This window comes from Filicampus tigris, chromosome 4, assembly GCF_054856515.1.
Source record: "Filicampus tigris isolate MCC_2025a chromosome 4, RoL_Ftig_1.0, whole genome shotgun sequence".
Taxonomy (NCBI): Eukaryota; Metazoa; Chordata; class Actinopteri; order Syngnathiformes; family Syngnathidae; genus Filicampus; species Filicampus tigris.
The window spans coordinates 4,387,501-4,410,440 of record NC_141220.1 but is presented as its reverse complement, the minus strand read 5'-3'; the positions used below and the strand labels follow the sequence as shown (position 1 = coordinate 4,410,440).

General features: G+C 39.9%; 3 protein-coding genes across 6 annotated transcripts in view; all 3 read left to right on the top strand.

Moving 5' to 3' along the window:
* The window catches only part of far1 (fatty acyl CoA reductase 1), a 38,631-nt gene extending 32,446 nt beyond the window's left edge, over nt 1-6,185 (top strand). Inside the window, exons 12-13 of the mRNA XM_086029300.1 lie at nt 1,798-1,925; nt 3,170-6,185. Coding sequence (XP_085885426.1) covers nt 1,798-1,925; nt 3,170-3,329 — 288 coding nt within the window. The 3' untranslated portion in view covers nt 3,330-6,185. The remainder of the gene's footprint in view (nt 1-1,797; nt 1,926-3,169) is intronic.
* Nucleotides 6,186-11,762: 5,577 nt separating this feature from the next.
* cyb5r2 (cytochrome b5 reductase 2) lies at nt 11,763-19,557 on the top strand. Of its 3 annotated transcripts, XM_086028685.1 has the most exons (11): nt 11,776-11,871; nt 12,629-12,667; nt 13,458-13,626; nt 13,796-13,939; nt 14,020-14,092; nt 14,187-14,293; nt 15,392-15,521; nt 16,544-16,627; nt 16,781-16,866; nt 16,942-17,041; nt 19,293-19,557. In XM_086028685.1, the coding sequence occupies exons 3-11, from the start codon at nt 13,567-13,569 to the stop codon at nt 19,463-19,465; spliced, it is 957 nt and encodes a 318-aa protein (XP_085884811.1). In that variant the 5' UTR covers nt 11,776-11,871; nt 12,629-12,667; nt 13,458-13,566; the 3' UTR covers nt 19,466-19,557. The 3 variants fall into 3 exon arrangements, with proteins under 3 accessions (XP_085884810.1, XP_085884811.1, XP_085884812.1); XM_086028684.1 differs by lacking the exon at nt 12,629-12,667 and having other exon boundaries at nt 11,763-11,871; XM_086028686.1 differs by lacking the exon at nt 12,629-12,667 and having other exon boundaries at nt 11,797-11,871; nt 13,562-13,626.
* Nucleotides 19,558-20,049: 492 nt separating this feature from the next.
* poglut3 (protein O-glucosyltransferase 3) overlaps nt 20,050-22,940 on the top strand; it is a 9,293-nt gene continuing 6,402 nt past the window's right edge. Inside the window, exons 1-2 of one of the 2 annotated variants that reach the window (XM_086028680.1) lie at nt 20,050-20,132; nt 20,580-20,777. In XM_086028680.1, the coding sequence (XP_085884806.1) occupies nt 20,123-20,132; nt 20,580-20,777 (208 nt within the window). In that variant the 5' untranslated portion in view covers nt 20,050-20,122. Of the gene's footprint in view, nt 20,358-20,579; nt 20,778-22,940 lie in introns of both variants that reach the window. The other variant, XM_086028679.1, reaches the window with a different exon arrangement.

Genomic DNA, 22,940 nt, shown 5'->3' with positions numbered 1-22,940 from the left:
ACCCTGACTTTAGATGGTATTCACACCCATGTATTCCTAAATGGAGAATTAGAGGTTTACTGTTTTAGTTTTTTTTGTACCCATGGTGTCATCACACAATATTTCAACTTGACAGTCATAGTAAGGTTGGTATATTCTCTCAAAACCACCCCCCATCCATCTATCTCCCCCCCAGTAAACCAAAACCAAACATTGGCAAAAAAACAAACAAACACTCTAGCCAATCCAAGTGAGTAGCACGAGCCGACTTAGGGAAGCAAAAAACAAAAGGTGCTATCAACAAACACACATCTCTGAACCTAAGAGTGTCCTGTTGTGGCCTTCTACGAACTTAACCCAACAACTCTGAGCTCCTAATTGTAAAATGGTGAGGATACGTGGGATGGATGGATAATATAAAGGGAATGTATATTTCAACAAAAGGATTGTTTTGTTTACATGGAAAGTGTTTGTGTGAGTCCACTTTCTATGATAGTTCCAGATTTTAACAATGTGGGAACACCAGAGCATCTTTGTTTGCTTCGGCTGCTATCCGCTAGTTACCTAGTTATTATTTCTAGGTTTATTTCTACCACAACAGCGACACATAAATAACACCACAAATAAGAGAACAGCTTGGTGTCCTTTTTTAGAATGCTTTAGGTGACATCGCCTACGAGCCCGCTGGCTAGGGTTGCCAACTATCTCACTCCTAAATAAGGGACAGGTGCCACAGTGGTGTGAGCATGATGTGTGAATTTGGGATTTTTTTTTTCTAATTTTCACGTTAATGCTGAAACCACATTTACGTAAAAATAAGAAAAAAAAAATGGACAGTGTTTTTCACAGGACAGCGATGATGTCACCTCATATGAAACCACAATTTGGCTCTTCATCCAAAAAATGGGTGTAAGAAATCTGAAATGTAAAAGAGGAGTATGACTCACCAAATTAATTTTTTCTATGGATATGTTTGGCTGCTTTTGACTGACTCAAGCAGTCTTCTGTCATTTTGCGCAGCCAGAGAGACGTCCTCACATGACAGGTGGAGTGATTGCCGCTTGTTCTGAGATTGACGCGCTGATCTATGACCTGTCATGTGTAGTACCGAGAGTCTCCATTAGGAGCGCTGTAATGTGCTATCACTGTTTAAGAACCAGCAATGTATGTTCGAGCAAGTATACAAGTAAAAGACATTGAGCTGCCAACCCGTCTGTGCCCGTCGTTATTGACAATCGATCGCCATCCAGAGCTTTACTAAAAGCATCTTATATTACAGGATCGATAGATTGAAGTTTTCTGTATTTGCAAGCGTTGTTAGTCAATAATTCAGTGTCTTGCTCAAGGACACCTCGACATGGTCTCAAAGGATTGGGAGACGACCACTCTACCACTGAGCCATGCTGCCCCTTATTAGCATCACTCTTCTTTTTTTGCCACATTAAAGAGTTATTTTCACTTTACAGGGAAAGGAGGAGTTAGAACAAAAGGAAGTAACTCCCTGAATCAGTTGGCGTTATTGTGTCATACATATTGATGTGAAAGCCACCACATCATCAAGTCACGGGGAGTGTTTCTAAAAGAACTAAAGCAACTGTCGATTCGCTTGGTCCTATCAATTTGACAGTATGCAGTTTATGCTTCTCCTAGGATGAAGACTTTAAACTGAAACACAGCCCACATATCCATATTTAAGAATATGACCATTTGGGGAGACTCTATTTTAGCTTAGCCAAGTTGACCTCACGTTTTTAAATGTTGCTTCTTCCACTGTGACAGTACATATGACAACAATATTTCTCCATTTCGCTGCCCTAGGTGTTTAATTTCGATGTGCGTCAGCTGAACTGGGCAGAGTACATGGAAAATTACTGCATGGGCACTAAAAAATATGTCCTCAATGAAGAGCTGTCAGGGCTGCCTGCTGCACGCAAGCACCTCAACAAGTAAGTGTGTTTTGCATTAAACGTGCATTTCTGCCAACAAACAGAAAATGGATGACTAATAAGTGAAGTTTTACTTGTTGGTTTAGATTTTATTGAAACTTACTCAACGGTAGGGTTGGGCGACGGAAACCGAGTGGAACCGGGACAAGCACTTCGATTCTCACAGAATCGTTCAGGTTTTAAAATGTCGGTGCCCCATTTCGATTCCTAATCCGTCCCGCGGATCAAGCCTCCCAAAACAAACAAATTACCATTAGTGTGCGCGCGGCGCGGAGCAAACAGCCGACACCAGTGAAGTACAGCCAATCGGAAATGTGTGTGCGCTGGCTGCGCCGGCAAGCAGCAAGTGCAGACAACACACAGACAGCAACGACTACAGGATAATGCTTGCGGGGTGTGATACTTATGGATGTTCCACAACAGTTGTGGCAGCACTGCATAAAAAAAGAACAAGCTGCTCAGTGCAACATGTAAATTGAAAATTAATCTCGTGCAAATGAGGTTGCACGTCTAATACTGTAGGATTAAACACCTCCATTTAGATGGGGTAGAATTGTTAGTGTTGGGTGTTTGACTCTTTGCGTCGACCTACCGGTGTTCTCAAATTCCTTCCTGTCCGTCGAGACTTCCTACAATGCTTAGTGTGCTCGGCCACGCGTGCTCACAAAACGCTAATAGTGAGCCAAGTGATACGTCAGAATTGGCAAGTCTACAAATGAAATATGAAATAATCGAGCACAAGTTTTTCTTTTGATTTGCACACTTGGCTTGCCCAATATGGGTCTTAAGTAGCATGTTATAAGTTGCTTTATTGTATTGTATTTTCTTGAGGTTCTCCAAAATAAAGCTCTCTTCTGGATTATTCAAGATCATAGGTTTGATATCAATATATTTGTCAAAAATATCCATTGAGAAAATCATTGGAAAATTCATAAGCAGTAGAAAAGTTCCTGAAACAAATATTTGACACCCCCACCCTACAAAAAAAGAAAGAATGAATTAAAAGAATCGGAATCGTTAGGAACCGGAATCGAATCGAGGAATCGGAATCGCCCAAATTCAAACGATGCCCAACCCTACTCAACAGGTATGTTTTAAGAGTTCTTGTGTGTTCTGAAAAATGTATTTCAGTAGCTCATTTCAGCAACCCGTAACAGCATTGGCATCATCAAAAACGATGATTTTGTCTGGTCTTTTTTCTCGACATGCATACTTTAATCTTAAGTGTTTGTCTTCCTTTCTAGGCTGAGGAATATCCGCTACACTTTCAACACCATCCTCGTGGTGCTCATCTGGCGCATTTTCATTGCCCGATCTCAAATGGCTCGAAACATCTGGTACTTTGTAGTGAGCCTGTGCTTTAAGTTTCTCTCCTACTTCCGAGCCTCTTCCACCATGAAATAATGATCCAGAGTCCCAGTAGAGGGAGGCAAGGTGGAGCAGCACAGAAATGAAGAATATACTGGCTGTGGTGGGTGTTTAAAGAAACATGCTAATCTTTTCCATTGGTTGTGTGTGTCCCCTGGGCACTAGAAAAAAAAAGTGCAGCCTTCAAAGCAGTTCTCCTCAAAGATCACAGATGAAATACCAGTGGAGTGTGGAACCACAACTTCAATGTTGCAAATCTTTGATTTTTATATTCTGATCTCTCACGGTCTATTCAATTCCAATTAGACATCAGGCTGAAGAAAGCACATGGATTAAATAGACCTGATTTGGTTGAATTTTTTTTTTTTTTTTTTTTTTGGGGGGGATTCTCAACCAACCCGCTTCATAGTTCTGTGTACTTGCCAGACTGCCAACCAACAAACATACTCACTGTTGGTTTAAGTCAGACCTACACTGTCTTTTGTTACTTGAAGCATTGTGTCGTTCGTTTGCCCGTGTATTCCGTGTGCATAGGTGTGCGCGCGCGCCCGGGTGCATGCGTATGTATACACAATGTGTGAACGGTATACATAGACATGAATACCGTATACATACATGTTTATATTTGTATACAGTTAGGGGTGTTCCGTTCAGGGTGCCGATTCCGGCGAGATCCACCGATACGGATTCCGATACGATCACATGGATCTGCTGCACAATTTTTCAATGTTGGAGTAAATTGTCAATTATTTTCTAAATGAATTGATGAATCAGATTTAAAAAAAACACAAAAAAAAAACAATCCTATTCAAATTTCCATCCCTTTACTATACAAAACATTATTTCCAATTGACAGTGAAGGAAAATGCATGAAAATGATGATTCGGTTACCAGTTAGATCTGTAACGTGCAGTGTTAAGGAAAGAGAGGACGCTACATAGCACACAGGCTGGTCTCTAGTTGGTTGTGGGCAGCAAAGTGCGAGCTGCGGGTGGTCAAGTTTGTGTGATTGGCAACAAAAGTCATTGATCGACATGATGATCATGTACTTCTCCACGGAATTTGGCCGATCACGAAAGGTGTCCGATCGATCGGCACACCACTAGTATACAGTATACATAGAAATGTATGCATAGAAATGTATACTGTATGTAAATATCTATGTATACAGTGGACCCCCGCATACTCAAGGTTCAGCACCTGCGGATTCATTATTCGCAATGTTTTTTTCTTTCAATATTTGTTATATTGGTATAATGTTAAATTTTATTTTTGGGGGGGAGCCAACCCGTTTTTCACGGGAAATGCTTATTGGAGCTTTATCGCTGTTTTTTCAATGCATTTATAATGGGCACAATTATACGCAGATTTACATTATTCGCAAGTAGCAGGGGTCCTCTGTATTTGTATGCAGTATACATATCTATGTCTACTACATACAAGTATATATATATATATGTATATATATATATGTATGTATGTATATATGTATGTATATATGTGTATATGTATGTATATATGTGTATATATATATATATATATATATGTATATATGTATATATATATATGTATAATGTCCTGTATACAGTATACATAGCTACAGTATGTATACTGCTATATACATAGCTTTGTATAGTGTATATATTTCAATACACATATTCAGTATACGTCTATATACATATTGACTTGAGATGCCTTAACAGTTAGCCCATGAAAGCAGAAAAAAATATACCTGTTGACAAGGTAGCTGGAGTTGCATATTTAATTGTGAGTCCAATCATTTTGAGAGCCGGTGTTTGGCCAGGCCACCACCAGCAAACTTGTCAAAACTTAAGCCATGTGATTCATATTAATCACAAATCTACAACTGCTGACATTACAGTACACCTGATTTAAGGACAGCTTCTAAATAACAGTTTCCATTTTGACCCCTTCTTGGTCAGCCCTCAGCTGTTTATTGCTAGTTGCAATGCAAGTTAGATCATGTGCAATGTAAAGTAGTTACCAGTGCCTTTTGCTTGCTAATTAAGCTCATTTTCAATGTTGGTCATTTGTGACAATGTTAAAGATTTGTTGTTGTTGTTGTTGTTTTTTTGCCAAATCCAATTACTAATTTGAGTGAGTGTTTGCGTAGTAGCACTTGTTTTGTGGACGTTTTAAAACTTAAAGCTCCTTGTTAATCATATTAATGATGCATTTGCCTCCGCAAAGGCACCATAAAACCAAACTGTATAAACACCCTGTTGATTTCATTAGTTATTACTGAACGGTTGAAGTTTTGGAAGTGTGTGTGTGTGTGTGTCCGTCTTTTTTTCCTAAGATCACTACAATGTTTGAATAATCTGGGTGTGACCTTTCTGATGTTTGCTCATGTTTGTTCTTAGGTGGCTTAGGTGACAACTTTAACACGTTCATATGTTGTCCGATGAATGTCTTGGAGTAAAAAAAAAAAAAAAAAGTCATTTGTTAGTTTTGTTACTTCCACACTTTTGTGTTTAGTGCCTGAACATTTGGAACAATGTGAAAACAGAGGTGAGCTACGTTTTCAAACTATTTTTGAGTACGGTAGCCCTATTTAGGTAGATTTCAAATTAAGATGTATTTTTGTAATCATATTGTGAGGGTCTTTGAACTACCCAAAGCCTACTAAACCAACACTATCTGCTTTAATTCCTTAAGCCGAGAAAACATGAAACTTTTTTTTCATTTCAAGCTCATGGTGATTTTTGTTTGACGATATATGTTTTTCTTTCATTTGAATGTAATAGAATATGATAGTCTAACTTGTTGTCAGCTCCAAACAGTCTGTAAATACCTGTTATTTTAAGTTGAGTCTAATGTAACCATGTGGAATCTGGGCGAAATGACAAATAAATGCCATTGAGAAGCTTTGTTCGTGTACAGTAAATGTGTGCGAGTAGGCCAGTTTTGTATGGTTTTTGTTGTTTCTTTCTGGGAAAATAAGAATTTGCGTTTCTCCTCCAGTTTTTTTTTTTTGGGTGCCATCTTATTTTATTTTATACCGCATTGCTTAAATTCCAGGAAAAACAAAACCAAAGGTATCCAAATTCAGAAGTCAATACAATCGACATAATTTTGCTTTGGAAGTTTGCATTCCGAAGATATTGGATTAATTGTCAAGCGTTGGTGACACCTGTCAGATTCACTCACACAGACTGCACATCTTACTTTGATCTGATCTGATCTGACCTGACCGTTAAAGCGGAAGTCAACCCAAACATGTTTTTTCAAGAATATGTTCCCAGCAGGCATTCTGATTAATTTTGCGTTTGTGGAATATAAAGTAAGAAGCAAAATGTACTCATTTTTAGCCATCTTTGGGGGCGGCCATTTTGTCTTCTGCCGACTGAAATGACATCACAACTGCTCACAACGACCAATCACGTCTGATTCAGAAAACAGGTCCGCCGTGATTGGTCGTTGTGAGCAGTTGTGGTGTCATTTTGAGTCGACAGAAGGCTAAATGGCCGCCCCCAGACATGGCTAAAAACGAGGGGATTAACACTTATTCCAGAAACCCAATATTTATCAGAATGCCCCGTTTCAACTAGTGGGCTTGCATCGAACATATTCTTGAAAAAAAAAAAAGTTTGCGTTGACTTCCACTTTAACATCGGTTTCAGAACCCAGAATTTCGTATGATGTCATTAAAAAATATATCGTCACTGTCCTGTGTGTATGGACATGAATGTCCATTTTTGTCATTTAAAAAAAATTGCACATTAGCCCATTCACTGCCAGACATTTTCAGACCCTCTTTTACCCTCATGTTTGAAAAAAATATACCGGTAAATAAATTCCTGGGATTGAATGGCTGGACTGTGAAAGACAAGTAAAATCGTCCATGGCGCTGAATGAGTTAATGGGAAGATCAACGTAAAAAAGAAATTTCAAAATGAAAAAATTGGGCGCACGTGTTTTTGACAGACAGCGACGATATGCAGTCTTGTGGCTAATCCAATTCTAAGAGCTAGTGGGTTTTTCAGCCTCTTTTGAGTTCCTGATGCTCAGTTCGGGTTTTGTCTGCTACATCCAACTGAAGTGTGTGGGGTTTAGTTTTTGACATTCCTTCTACTGACGTGGCAAACACGAATGTATATGTTGTTTAGCTGAAGCTTAAATGTCAAGCAGTATGATAAGACGGTTCATATTTGATACCTTGTCATTTTTGTTGGAAGCTGACCGATCGTTTCATCGCTCCTAACTCGATCTCATCTACTGTATTTGTGTATTCACTTTAAAACGCAATACATCAACTGGTGCCTGTTTTTGGGATTTGTGAACCAAAAAGTAAGAAATAAAATTTGTTTGATACGCTGACACTTGTGTGCATAAATGTGTGTACTTTGCATCTCTGTAGTCGTAGTCAACACGGATAAAGCGATGGAGTGGCAGCATGACGGAAGCAAACCATTTATCTCAATCTGTACATACATGACCTATTGCCATCAGTGCGTAACAGATCAGTCCTCCACTTTCACCAGTGTACTTTGTGGAGGTCAGATTAAAGAGGATCTTCAGAAGCTACATTAAATTTTACTGCTGCCACTGGGATTAATTTCCTCCACTCTGTGAATGCCCTTGCATTGCATACAGTGTGTTTGAAATCAGAACATTTCACCGTTAAAGCTGGCTCAAGGTTAAATCACATGAGCGTTTAAGAGCTCTATGTCCGACACTCGTCTCAACTGCTACTGTCACGTACTGTAAATACTTGCGTGACCCTTTTCAAAGCCAGGTGATGATGCTCGCAAGTGGGGAAAAAAACGATTCCACTACAATTTAAAACAGCTGCACATCTGTAAAACGGAGTCCTTCGTGTTGGTGAGATTTGTGAACTATACTAATGGCCCAGAGTTTAATTTGAATAATTATGTTATGTATATGTTATGTTATTCTTACAGTTTAATATTATTCCACTCCACTTTTTTGCCGTGCGACTCCTTCGACATTTTTCACCCGATTCACTTCATTCAAGTTTCAAAACATTCAGAAAATTCATGCCTTCCGGAGTAGTATTTTTTTTTTACATTCCCCAAATTAACCGTTTCCCCAATATTTCCCATTTTTCACCCCCAAAAAACCCATTCATTTCCAATGGCACTTTCAACATTTCCCCATTTCCACCATTCCAATTTCAAATTCACAAGATTCAACTCATTCAACACACAGTGGAAAAGCTTTTCAACACACCCACAATTCCTACTTCCCAAAAATTCATCTTATTCACCCGTAAAAAACCCACAAAATTCCACCATTCATTCCCATTGCCATATTCACATTTACATCATTCCAATTTGAAATTCGCAACATTCATATCATTCGACTCATATTGGTCAAGCTTTTCAACACACCCCAAATTCTTATTTCCCACACATTTAACTCATTCACCCTTAAAAAAAACACAAAAATGTAGCTATATACCATTCATTTCCATTGGCACTTTTCACATTTACACCATTCCAATTTCCACAAATTTAAGTCATTCAACTCATTCAGCTCACATTCAGCTTTTCAACACCCCCAAAATTCCTAATTCCCACACATCTAACACATTCACTCTTAAAAACCCACAAAAAGTCCACTATTCACCATTCATTTCCATTGGCAGATTTAACTTTTCGCATTTACACCATTCCAATTTCCACAAATTGAAGTCATTCAACTCATTCAGCTTTTCAACACCCCTAAAAATCCTACTTCCCACACATTCAACTGAACATGAAGCGGCCATGTTGTTCAAAAGTATTGGGACGCCCCAATTTTTCATCCCCAGGTGTCCCTAATGAAGCGGCCATGTCGTTCAAAAGTATTGGGACACCCACATTTTTCACCCCAGGTTCCTTCCTTCCCAATATTCCTTGTTTCCTTCCTTCCTTGTTTCCTACTGTCCTTTCTTCCTCATTTCTTCGCCTCATCCTTTCCTTTCTACTATTTTGTATTCTTACTTTGTTTTCTTTCTTGCTTGTTTTCCTTGCTATCTTGGTTGCTTGCTTCCTCCCTTCCTTTGATTACATCGTTCTTTGTTTTCCTTCTTTTTTCACCCGACTTCCTTCTTTCATTGTTTCCTTACTTCCTCTATTCTTATTTCCCTTCTGATTTTTTTCAAGGTCATTCAATTTCATTCTATAGTACTTCATTCTACTTCATTCCAACGCATTCCATGGTTTCCATTCAGCTTTCTTCGCCTTCACACGCAATTTCTCCAGAAATTGCATACTCTAGTTTAAGTAGCTGTTGTACCACAAAATTGATGCAGTGTACTGTTTATAGTATCGCACCTGAATCTTTAAATATTTGACAAACCTGTTTTATTAGCTTGTGGCTCCATACATGTTGACATTAGAGGCAAGACATTGTTTTTGTTCACCATTTATTCATTTCAGGAGTACAAAAAAAAGATACACAGTGCTTACTATAAAAATGTTGTTCCGGTTTGCGTGGGCCAAAGCACAGTGAATATTTACTGTACATCTTTGGCCTTCAAAGAAAACATGGCATGTGTTTTGTGTTTTTTTATGCAACACTTTTTTTCTTTCACGCAACAGCTGCCTGGAAACCAGGACCCAGCAACCACTGTACGCCCACTGGGACATGGGCGGCCAAGAGTGCAGCATAAACGGGGACCAGGGACATCCATGGCTTAGAATGGGACCTCTCAGGCAGAAAATCTACTCACATTCACTTGCCTCTGTGCAGAATCTTATGATGCCCATTAAGACGTGGCTTGCGGCAAATAACATATTAGATGTACAATTACCAATGCTGCACTTTAGATTTAGTAGAGACTATAGGGTTAATTTAGTGGTGCTGTCTGACTGTTGTATGACCACCCGGCAAGTGGAGCTCTCAAGTGCTCGTCACAAGGCAGGATGAGTAACACGCACATCCTGTCATCTCTGTGTCAAAGGGCACGGCCACCTCAGCCCCTGGTGTGGTAGTCAGCAGAGTGTGTACACTGTGATACCAATGTATTTACTGGCTTATGGGATGCACTAGTTATAATTCCATTTTATAAAAGTAGTGTAAATGTGGCGTGATCAGGAAAAACTATCCAATCAATTTTGTACATCTTGTGTATGATGCTTCATTTGCTAGTAGCTAGATAAAACTCATCTTGGTTGTGAAACTTTGGAATTTCACGTGCATCATTTCTCTTGGTTACCTGTTGGCGACAAAATAAGCTGTATGGTGATGCTGACAATTTTTACAACAGCCTTCACAAACAGAACCACCCCCTTCTTTTATTTGTGTGTGACTGATTAACTCACCCGTTGTAAATGTATTTAAACAGCAATTCAACCCAAGCATATTTTTTTTCAAGAGTATTTTCTATGCAGGCCCACCAGTTGAAACATGGCATTCTGATTAATGTTGCGTTTGTGAAATATGAGTTAAGCAGCAAAATTCACCCGTTTTTTAGCCACTCTTAATCACGACCAATCACAGCTCACCAGTTTCCTGAAGCTGAGCCATGATTGGTCGTTACCTGAGGCCTGAGCAACTGTGATCTCATTTTCAGTCGACAGAAGTGACAAAATGGCCGCCCCGTGAGATGAATAAAGCGGATGGATTTTGCTGCTTAACTCTTATTCCACAAATGCAATATTAATCAGAATGCAGTGTTTCAACTAGTGGGCCTGGATTGAACATATTCTTGAAAAAAATATATTTAGGTTGACTCCCCTTTAAAGGTTTGATTTTATTCCCGTGTCAGGAACCAAATGAGAGCGTGCAGAGGAACAGGTCATCATTTCCATCAAATCTGTCTCATTCCATGAGAAATACCACCGTACAGCCCAATGAGTCCAATTCACCAGAAACCACTTACATTGTTGGTGGATGTGACAGGATTAATGAACCTAAGTAAATTTCTTCCGACAGCTTTTCTCCATATATTGACTGTACAAAATTCCTTTTGAAGTTCTTGTATTTTTTTTTCTCAGGTGGTTGTTCTTCCTGCCATTCTATGAGAGGGTCAGTTGGTGGATCCAGCCAAATGTAAATATGTTCTCCAGACTGTCACAACGGAACTCTGTGCAACCAATACAATTGTTTGTTCAGGACAAGGCAGAGGAAAAAGCGATACCTGCCAGGTAGATGCAGCATTTAAGTGCTGTATTTGGAAACACAATTCACTTTGTTAGATTGCTGGACAGCCCAAGAGTCCGATATGTGCAGTACAGAGAGAGACATGCATAGCAACTGTAAAGACGTCGCCACCATTTAGAAGCCACACGGGTGTTACCACAGATATCTTGGAAAAAGTATCTTTGGCGCCCAAAGAAACAGTTTACATATTCCGTACATGCTGTTCATGTACACCAGGGGTCTTCAATCCGGTTCCTTGAGAGCTGGTGTCCTGCCTGTTTTCCATCTGTCCCTGCTGCAACACACACCTGATTCAAATGATCAAGATCGTTATCCAGCTTCTGCAGACCTTTGGTGAATATCTGTAGCAGGGAGGGATGGCAACAGGTAGGACACCGGCCCTCGAGGAACAGAATTGAAGACTCCTGATGTACACAATTACTCCTTCTGCATGATGCAACAAGAGGTGCTGTAAGAAAATACTACCCCCTGGTGGCCTTAATGTAACAGTCACTGGGGACATTCTTTCTTTCTTTCTTTTTTTCTTTCTCTCTTTCTCTCTGTCTCTCTTTCTCTTTTTTCTCTTTCTTTCTCTCTTTTTTTCTCTCTTTCTTTCTCTTTTTTCTCTCTTCCTTTCTTTCCTTCTTTCTTTCTTTCTTTCTTTTTCTCTCTTTCTACACGCATTAAACAAATGGCGTGCAGAACACACATTTATGAAGGTATCCCGTTACTGCAGGGCATATGTATATAATATAATAAAATATGATATAATATAATATACCGCGTACGGGTACACACAAGAGAAATTTGTTGCGTTCCGGTGTCGTTTTAGTTGTTTGGCTCGCTCAAACGCACCTTTGCTCTGCTCAGAAATTGAACAGTCTTCACAGCAATCATTCTATTATGACAGACTGTATACAGTTATGCTGTACTTAACATGGAGTGGGGTATATATGAAATATAAAACGGCACAAGACGCCGTTTTTATTATTGTTGTTAAATAGTATGAATTTATTTACTGAAAGTCATGTGCAGTGATAAACCATAGATGGAGAAGATCAGAACCAATATTTTTGATTAGACTTATGTGACATGACAACATTATATATGTAAGGGTTGCATCTTTGACAGCGCTCTTTTCTCACTTCACCTTCACGGGTGTAAGTGTTTGCGAGGTAAGGAAAGAAGCCCAGATCTGACCTTGTCTGATTCTTGTATTTCAGCGTTTGAAAGAAATGGACAAGCAAATTCAAACAGCTTGTGTGAGTCTTGATTTACATTGGATGCCTTCTTGAAAGATTAATCGAACACACATTGGAAAATAGTTGCTTTTGTGAAGTAATGATTGAGTTTACATCCCAAGTGAGTGACCTGCTGGAACTTCCAAAAGTAGATTATGTGTTAATAATGTAACGATGTTCATCTTGTCTTCTTATTCGTGAAGTAGGTTAAAGTTTCCTTTTTTTGACAATTGTCAAAAAAAACAACAACTTTAACCTAGATTATGTGTTGTTAAGGTTAACTCATTCACTGCTATTGACGCATATCAATGATGTCATAGATGAATTAACTGGGAGGGCTGCTAAGTGAATGTTAATGTAGGCAAGAGTAACATTGATTGTTTAAAACAGCTCTGTGATATTAGTTCATTAACCGTTCTCATTAACTGTCATTCTAGTATTGTCCACCTGAAGGTTGTTACTATTTGTGCTGTAATATGGATAAAAATGTACTTGTACATCCACGCTATTTTTATGAATGTAATTCCACGTACATGATAAATCCTTAAGCACAACATTAGCAATGTTTATAATTGTGGTTTATGGTTGTGGTCGTTGATAAATAAAAGGTCGTCATAGTGTATTTTGTGCATTTGCACGCAAGCTTATCCCGTTCAAAATACTTGTAACTTTCTATATTAAATGAAATATTTATACTGCCAACCACTCTTTGTACTCTTTCTGTGTTGAATCCCCTCCCTTTCTGTGTCAAAGTGTGATGTCATGCTATGTAGTGTCATGCTGAAATCTGTCTTCCTATTGGTGCTTCCAGCAGCTAACATTCCAGTTAGAGATCGGGCAACTCCCCCGGCGTGCGTGTGTGTGCGCGTGTTGGAAGTGAAAGGCACTATGACTGCGTGGACTCTGGTCTTTCAGGCTGCATGGACGGACAAACAATCTTCAACTCTGTACAACTTGTTAGAACTATGGATCCAAGTATGGTGAGAATAATCGTGATTTTCCTGTTCTGTAATTAAGGATTTGACATTTGTAGTACTGAAAATGCATGTAAAGTGATGAATGGACTGCGGCAAGGTACATGCCGAACCTACAAATCTGCTAGGCCATGTAACTGAAGCTGCATAATGTACTGTAACATCTACGTTGCAGCTCCTGTCGGTGATGGTAGCTGTGTGTGTGGTGGTTGTAAGTGTGCTGTACTTCTTAATGAGCGGCTCTACAAACAAGAAGAAACTGCCTGTCACCCTGCTCGATCCGATGGTTAAATATCCTCTAAAGCTTATAGATAAACAGGTATGCTGAACAAAAACACACTGTCTATCATTTTTTTTAATCAGTCTCACGTTTATCTTGTTGGCTTTGTCCCTTGGCAGGAAATTAGTCATGACACAAAGAAATTTCGGTTTGGCCTTCCCTCTACAGATCATATCCTTGGACTGCCAGTAGGTACTAAAACACCCCACTGTCCTTATCATTTATGACTTCATTAGTGCATTTGTACTTCTCGCATTCAATCCTCTGGTTTGATTCTGTTCAACAGGTCAGCATGTGTATCTCTCAGCCAAGGTGAACGGCAACCTGGTTGTCAGAGCCTACACGCCAGTCTCCAGTGATGACCAGCAAGGATATGTTGACCTTGTTATCAAGGTAGTTAACAACTTGCAGTAGCACAATGTCTAACATGCTGTAGTGGAATGTTTTTGTGGCCCACAAGAAAGCCCAAACTTTCATTAGAAGTTTACTTCAAACCTTTAAAGGGCAAATCAACCCAAACACATTTTTTCAAGAATATGTTCCCAGCTGACCCACTAGTTGAAAAACGGCATTCTGATTAATGTTGCGTTTGTGGGATGAGTTAAGCAGCAAAATCCACCCCTTTTTAGCCATCTCAGGGGAAGGTCATTTTGTCACGTCTGTCGACTGAAAATGACATCACAACTGCTCAGGGCTCAGGTAGCGACCAATCACGGCTCAGCTTCAGAAAACAGGTCAGCCGTCGCTTACTCACTTTTGTGAGATAGAGTCGGGATTGAAGGCAAGGCATTGCGGGATAATGGCTCCTGTCAACGCAAACATATTTTTTTCAAGAATATGTTCTATGCATGTCCACTATTCAAAACAAGGCATTCTGATAAATATTGCATTTGTGGAATAAGTGTTAATCCACCCGTTTTTAGTCATCTCTGGGGGCGGCCATTTTGTCTTCTGTCGACTGAAAATGTTCACAATGACCAATCACGGCTCAGATTCAGAAAGCAGATTCAAGAAATTCAACAAATTCAGAAAGGTAAGCCGTGATTGGTCGTTGTGAGCAGTTGTGATGTCATTTTCAGTCGACAGAAGACAAAATGGCCGCCCCCAGAGTACATTTTGCTGCTTAATTTATATTCCACAAACGCAAAACTAATCAGAATGCCATGTATTCACCATCTAGTTTCAACTAGTGGGCCTGCTGGGAACATATTCTTGAAAAAAATATGTTTGGGTTGACTTCCGCTTTAATGACATTTTAGCAGATGTGACATCTTTTGGACATTATGTAAATGATGAGGCTGAAGTCCATGTTAACCGAATGTGTTTTGGGCTGTTGAAGAAAGCCAACGAGAGTACTGTACGTGCAGTTGAGCCTTCTCAATATAGAAAGTACATGAAATGCACCAACCCAACAGCCTAAGCCCACATTTGATTCCACAATGTCCTTGATGGTAATTGATTTAAAACAACAACATTTTTTTGTGTTGCCAGGTGTACTATAAGAACACTCACACCTCATTCCCAGAGGGAGGGAAAATGTCACAGTACCTGGACAACATGGCTACTGGAGACGTAATTGACTTCAGGGGGCCTAATGGACTGCTGGTGTACAGGGGCAAGGGTATGTTTGTACAGTACAGTACAGTACAGTGCATCGGAAAAGTATTCTCAGCAGTTTTCCACATTTTCTGACGTTTTATCCTTGTCCCAAAATTGAATAATAATCTTTTTTCCCTCAAAATTCTACACGCATCACTCCATAATTACGTGATTTTTTTTAATGATTGCAAATTAAAAAAAAAAAATTAAAACTAAATACATCACATATACATATAAGTATTCAGAGCCTTTGCTCAGCATTTTGGAAGATAAACCTTCGTCACAGTCTGAGGTCCTGAGCACTCTGGAGCAGGTTTTTATCCAGGATGTCTCTGTACATTGCAACATTCATCTTTCCCTTAATCCTGACTATTCTCCCAGTTGCTACCTCTGAAAATCATCCCCACTTTATGATGCTGCCACCACCATGCTTCACTGTAGGGATGGCATTGGTCAGTTGATGAGCATTGCCTGGTTTCCAGAGGTGGGCATTTACACCTGTTCATCACTGATGGACTATTTTCGCCCTCCAACTGACGACTGATGGTAACTTTGAAATGCAAAAACAATAAGGCCAGGTGGAAGCGATTTTTGGTCACCCAAACAGTTGTGTGCCTTTCCAAATCATGTCCAATCAACTGAATTTACCAGTGGACTGCAATTAAGTTGTAGGAACCTCTCAGGGATGATCAGTAGAAACATGATGCAATCAAGCCCAATTTTGTAATTTATCAGTTTATAAGTTTTTTTAATAAATTTGGGGGGAAATCCCCTAAAACCTTTTTTTCCACATTATCATAATGGGGTGTTGTTTGTAGAAACTTGAGGGGGAAAAAGTATTCTATTCCATCTTGAAATGAGGCTCTAACATGACAAAACGTGGAAAAAGTGAAGTGCTGCAAGTACTTTACGGATGTAATAGAAGTGTGTGTGTGTGTGTTTGAATAACCTACTTGCTGTGTACTGTATGTACATGATTACAACAGCAGATGTCACTGTTGTACAAGGTGAGATAAAATGCAGGCTTTTCTTTTCTCTGATCAGGCCAGTTTTCCATCCGACCAGACAAGAAGTCAGAACCAAGGAATTTGAAGTTCAAACATATTGGCATGATTGCTGGAGGAACAGGTTTGTTTAGGTTGTATTAATGTCTTTTATTGAGTTATACTTGTTTGTTGTTAATGATGAGACTTTGTGTGCACGTGAGTGTTATCCTTGCCATTATTTGCAAAACAAGGGTCATGTATGAATAATACGAATAGCGTTTTTTTACCATTACAGGTATCACACCAATGTTGCAGTTAATTCGGACAATCACAGCAGACCCCAGTGACAACACGACGTGCCATCTCATTTTTGCCAACCAGGTCAGCTCTGTACTGTGTTGTTCTTTATACAGTTAAAATATTTTTTTAGTTATCTATCTATTTGTTGTACTCCAGACAGAGAAAGATATTCTACTCAGGGAGGAGCTTCACGAGGTGGAGAAAAGCCATCCTGACAAGCTGAAGCTCTGGTTTACACTGGACAAACCTAGTGAGGGTAATCAAGACTTTTCTTCGACCCGCAGGGTCAATGTGACTTTCTCAATAACACTGGCTTACTCTGCCCGACTATGTTTGCTCTCATAAATATAATATAATACAATGGAAACGCCAAAGTCGACCGCAATCCATTCTGTGATGCTCCTGTTTCTTCGCATTTCAAAACAAATCTTTCCATTGTATTGCTTTCATGAAATTGTAGTTAGACGTATAGGGAATGTAATCACCATAACATGTGTACAAAAATAAGATAACCACTGGATTATAACACAAAATAAATCTAAACTAAAAATAAAACTACCGGTAGGCTACTCACTCATGGGTGATGGTTGAAATCCGTGAAGTGAGGTTTTGTGTTTTTCAGGCAATTTTCCTGAAAATTCTGCTTGACCTTTATATCGGACGACTTTGGGTGGTTTTGACCTAAGAGGGTCCACTGTATTTACATTGTTGTATTACTAGAGTATTTTATTATGAATGGAATTGGAAATGCAATACTTGTGGAACCCTAACATTAGGTCTGGTGAGCAGGAGGTAGCTTCTGCTTGCACCCAGTTTGCCACCACACACTGACTCTGGCGTCACAATAAAGTGGTATAGAGCACAAACAAATTACACAGTAAAACATGAAATGGACGATGAAACCCAGAATTCTGATACGCTTATGATACAAACACTTCCATCCAAAAGTTAGATCATAAATTGATACAAGATATAGGCACCATGAGTATTGCTGAAAGTCTCTAAGCTTTAGTCCTTTGGTTGCACTGTTGAATTTTCCAATTGAGGAAGCTAACAAAGACTTGTCGGCTGAGGGGAAAATCCCGCCAGACCAAACAGGGAGCTGTAGCTCTGACACAGTTAGTGTTAAAGTAGCTTGGAAAAACGCACATCTGCATAATCCTTAAAGCGAGAAGAAAATAACGAGCAACATATTTTACATAAGCTCTTTTGTAAAATCCTTGAAAGATCTTCCTCCTCTGCCTTGCTGTGTCTTCATTCCTTCAACAGATCCATGATCATTATTCATTAGAAGTACCGAAGTGCTCTCTTGCTTTGGAGTTTTTTACTTTTGGTTGCCATGGATGTTAGCAAAAGCTTATTCCTAATTTTCCAGCAGAGTCGAATTACTTGTAAATGTTATTTGCTTTATTAATTTAGACATTATTTGTCAGACACAGATATTGTCCAGATAGTTGTTTTCTAGAGCAATTGAGTGAGAGCAAGGGAACCAATGAATGTCATAAACCAGCAATCACACATTTTTGTGCTTTTCCAACAGACTACCCTCCATAGTTCCCACAACAGCTGTTTTTAAATCTAAGATTGTGACTCTTATTGTCATGATGAATACCAGAGCAGGGCACTGGTCCCTTTTTTTCCGGTCCGTCCTATGTCCGCGACCTAAGTACCCTTCCATCCTCATCCAACCATCCTTATTCATAAAAATAATGGTCCTACGACCCCATCCGTCCTCCTCCTTTTAAAGCAATTCCGTCCTTAGATTCCGTCGATCCACCGCCCCCCAAATAAACAAAATACATAATCATTATTTAAAGATCATCAGCTGGCTAATTTCCTGTGCACATCCACTTACCGACTGGGAGTGTCATGAGTGGATTGAATTGTTTACAACTGTTTAACCAAGATAGCAGTTAGCTGCAACACAAGACCGTCGTGATGAAGATGATGATGATACCCACCGGAGAAAGGCAGAGGACATCAGGAGAATATTTAAGATTTAATTATTATCTTAAGACATTTTCATTTTTTATGAAAAAATGATTGCAAAATAACGCAGGGTTATTTTAAGCCCCTGGTACGTAGCTCTGATGAATACATTTGCATGCATTACGCCGGAAGCAAACACTATTGGTGACAGACAGGAGAACAGTAAGCAGTGTTTCACTTCTAAGGGAACAATTTGGGGAGTGAACGACCCTCCCAGTATTGGTAGTAACAATGAGACTAATTGACATCAAAAACCATGGACATCACCAGACCTTTGCATTGTTTAGACTTTTGATGTTTTTCTTTCACCACCACTCATCTCATTTGTTGTTTAATTTGGGGGGTTATACTCTCTCCAGTCTTCTCTTGAGCAGAAAAAGTGCATGCTCTATAGGCTGTCGGTCTGGATTGATCTGACTAAAACCGTCCAGTTCCACTTCTTGGCCTTTCAGTATTTTGTGTCCATTTCTGCATCCTCCCCCAACCCGCCACCTCCCACCCTCTGGTCCATTCTCTAGGTTGGAAGTACAGTTCCGGGTTTGTGACCTCCACTATGATCAAGTCACACCTCCCTCCTCCGTCCTCAGATGTTCTTGTTGTTCTATGTGGTCCTCCACCAATGATCCAGTATGCGTGCCTGCCAAATCTGGACAAACTGGGATACAGAACAGAACACATCTTTGCATACTAATGTTGAGATTAGCATGCTAGTCCCTGTAATAACGCCGGTTGTTGTTTAAGACTTCCAGATCACAATAAAGTTTTTTGTCTCCATCTTCTCAACTGTGAATGTGTAGTTTTTAATTCACTTATATTGTAGGGCATAACATTAAAGAAAAAAAAAAACTTCAAACAAAGGCTGTCCCAGTGCTTAGTGTCACATACACTACTGTAACTTTGCTTATGCACTTTCGTAATTACCAGTACATAATTCACGACCAGCCGTCACCTGAAGCACTGTGAAGAATAACACATAGCAACCGACTAATTATGTAAATTTCTTTGTTAAATTTCTACGTGCTGTAGGAAAAGAATTAGGATTTGGCCAATGTATAGCTGTAGGCTATGACAATGTTTACAATGAGGAATAAAACTGGATTTGCTTCAGCTTTTGTTTCAGCATCAAGCTTGTGAAAAAGTGAAACCGCAGTACTGTACTGTAGTTCAGTAACGTGACGTTTACTATTGGATTGTAAAATATTCGACGCAACCTGAATGCATCATTGAGTTAATGGGCGTGTCCATCTAAGCCAAAATGTCGCCTGAGAAGTTTTTTTTTATTTTATGTCGCCTGAGGAAGTAAAAGTTTTCTGTCAATCTTTGAGCTATCTGTCTACCACGCGAAACGATGTTTAAACGTAACGTATACTCACTCGTGCATTTTCGTCATGCGTTACCATGTGTTCATTTAGTCTTCGCTGTATTTATTGGCTTACAAATCACGGTGGTTAACTGCGAAAGAATAAACCCTGGGAGTTGTCTCATCTGGGGTACAGGACTTCACCCAGATGTAGTTTTGCCTGTCCGCCACTTCTTCATCCAGACGGTGGATTTCAATGGACAAAATTTGAGTTTATCGCCAGGTATAACTTTATTAATATTCAATGGAAATGTTAGCGCGATACCACTGACATACTGCTTGAACGTGCAAGTTGCAACATCGGCTTCATCCAAGTCTCATTAAAAAAGAGATTCGATTTTTAGATGAAAAAATAGCTTCTTTATTTAATGATCTAGTTTGTACTTTGACGCCTCATTTTTACATGAACTATGCTAAGCGTTTCCTTGATCACTGTCTTGTTTAGGTAAAGACACATTTAAAGTGAGGATAACGTCACTGGAGAAGAACGAGCACGTCCGCATCCACGTCCCCCCACCTTTGGACAGAGGAGATGGATCTTTCATGGTGAGGTACCGATTGTACAATACAGCACCAACGGGCCTCAAGATTGAGATCTTCCATCATGAAACTGCTGTTGCCAAGTCACCCTACATCGTCCGAGGTTAGTTTGTCATGCACATTGTAACACCAGTGGTGTGCACATCAGTCCGTCAGTCAACCTTCCGTCATTATTTCAGCACGAACGTACCTGTATTATGAACCTGGACTGCTAATGTTGCCTCATTCGATCGCTGTAGCAAGAAGTGAAGCCACTGGCATCCATTTTACGTCACCACTTACCAGAGGCGTCACCAGACCCCTTTTATTGGGGCATGTGCCCCAGTATTAATGGGCCGTGCCCTAGCATCAGGTGCAGACTTACATCGCGCTGACCGGTACACTAGAGAGAGAGAGAAAGAAGATGCTACGCAGTTGTTAATGTCACAGACATTGCAGTTTCCCTACATTTATTCATTTGCAACCTGTTTGGGACGTACGTTCTCTAATCCCACTCCGACGTACGACATACAGCTCATATATAAATGACACAACTCTAAAGAGTCCTTGCAATGCCACATTGGGCGTCGTAGATCCCCCTACCAGCAGGCTTGCTGAATATGCATCTGCAGCACAATCAAACTTAAGCTAATTTATCGATCAGGGTATGTAAAAAGAAGAAGAAAAAAGAACAAAGAGGTGGTGGTAAGCATTATATTTGTTACATGAGGGAAGTAGTGCTGTCAGTTTGTCGTAGCCTCACCAAAGATCACAAAATTGACTGCACATTACTAATTTAGATTAAGCGGCAGACTCACAGGTGAATCAGGTTCTGTTCAAATTTGTTTACATGGGTACAGTTGTGTGCCATTACTAACCATGCTGCAAGAAGTTACTCCTGTTCTGACAATATAATTTCTCCAAGCATAATCATGCATTGGATGTCAAATGCTAAAATTGATACTAACCTTAATTTTTCTGTCTGATTGGCCTGTCCAAATTGGTAATTTGAGTTTGGAATAGAAAAATATATATCTTTTGGAATTTTCAGGCTGTGGCTAAATGTGCTAAATTAACCCATTAAGGACCGGAGTGCATAAGCGCGTTTCTACCACTAAAGCCGGGAGCGCTGTTGCGTGTTTCTCCCTTTAAAGCCGGAGAGTGTATACGTAATTTTCTTTTTTTTTTTTCATCCAATTCTCGGTCTCTTAGCCAATGAAATGCATCATTCAGAATATACATGTGACGGTGTCGTGAGTTGTCGGAGCATATCCGTTTTATTTAGGAGTAATGGCGGACGCCGTCGATCGCAGGAGCTCTGCTATACGTCACGGCAGTGATAATAGCTCAGCTTCAGAAAAAAGGTCAGCCGTGATTGGTCATCACCTGAGCCCTGAGCAGTTGTGATGTCATTTACAGTTGACAGAAGTGACAAAATGGCCGCCCCGGGAGATGGCTAAAAACAGGTGGATTTATTCTTATTCAACAAATGAAATATTTAGCAGAATGCCTTGTTTCAACTAGTGGGCTTGCATACTCTTTGAAGGCGACACATTTTTTCTCAAGAAAATGTTCCCAGCAGGCCCACGAGTTGAAATACGGCATTCTGATTTATAGTGTGTTTGTGCAATATGAGTTAAGCAGCAAAATCCACCCGTTTTTAGCCATCTCAGGGGGTACCCATTTTGTCATTTCTGTCGACTGAAAATGACATCACAACGACCCAGGGCTCAGGGAACAGTCAATCACAGCTCGCCTGTTTCCTAAAGCTGAGCCGTGATTGGTCGTTACCTGAGCCCTGGGTCGTTGTGATGTCATTTTCAGTCGACAGAAATGACAAAATGGTCGTCCCCTGAGATGGCTAAAAACGAGTGGATTCATTCTGATTCCACAAACGCAATATTTATCAGAATGCCTTGTTTCAACTAGTGGGCTTGCATACAACATATTCTTGAAAAAAATATGTTTGGGTTGATTTCCCTTTTCAGGGCTGGATGCAGAAGTTATTGAAGAAAGCTTGACATTCTGACGTCTCACTGAGTAACTCGAGCTTAAATACCGAGAGGTATCAGGCCATTCCCAACATCAAGGACCCAACCCAAAACACAGTTACAACCAGTTGGCAGAACACGACCCACGGCCGCCGCCAGTCCCTGTTTCGGGGGCGCAAGCCCTGTGACATAGGATAGGGCATGGCCTGTTGTCTCTCAGTGCTCGAGTTATTTAGTGAGATCCGAATGTCAGGCTTTCTTACATTTCTTCTGCATCCATCACTCCTCTCTTTTGT

Coding starts and splice junctions, on each gene's coding strand:
- cyb5r2 (XM_086028684.1), top strand. CDS start 13,567: ATGGACGGACAAACAATCTTCAACTCTGTACAACTTGTTAGAACTATG. Junction 14,294..15,391: donor ATGTTGACCTTGTTATCAAG/GTAGTTAACAAC, acceptor TTGTGTTGCCAG/GTGTACTATAAGAACACTCA. Junction 16,628..16,780: donor CATGATTGCTGGAGGAACAG/GTTTGTTTAGGT, acceptor TTACCATTACAG/GTATCACACCAATGTTGCAG.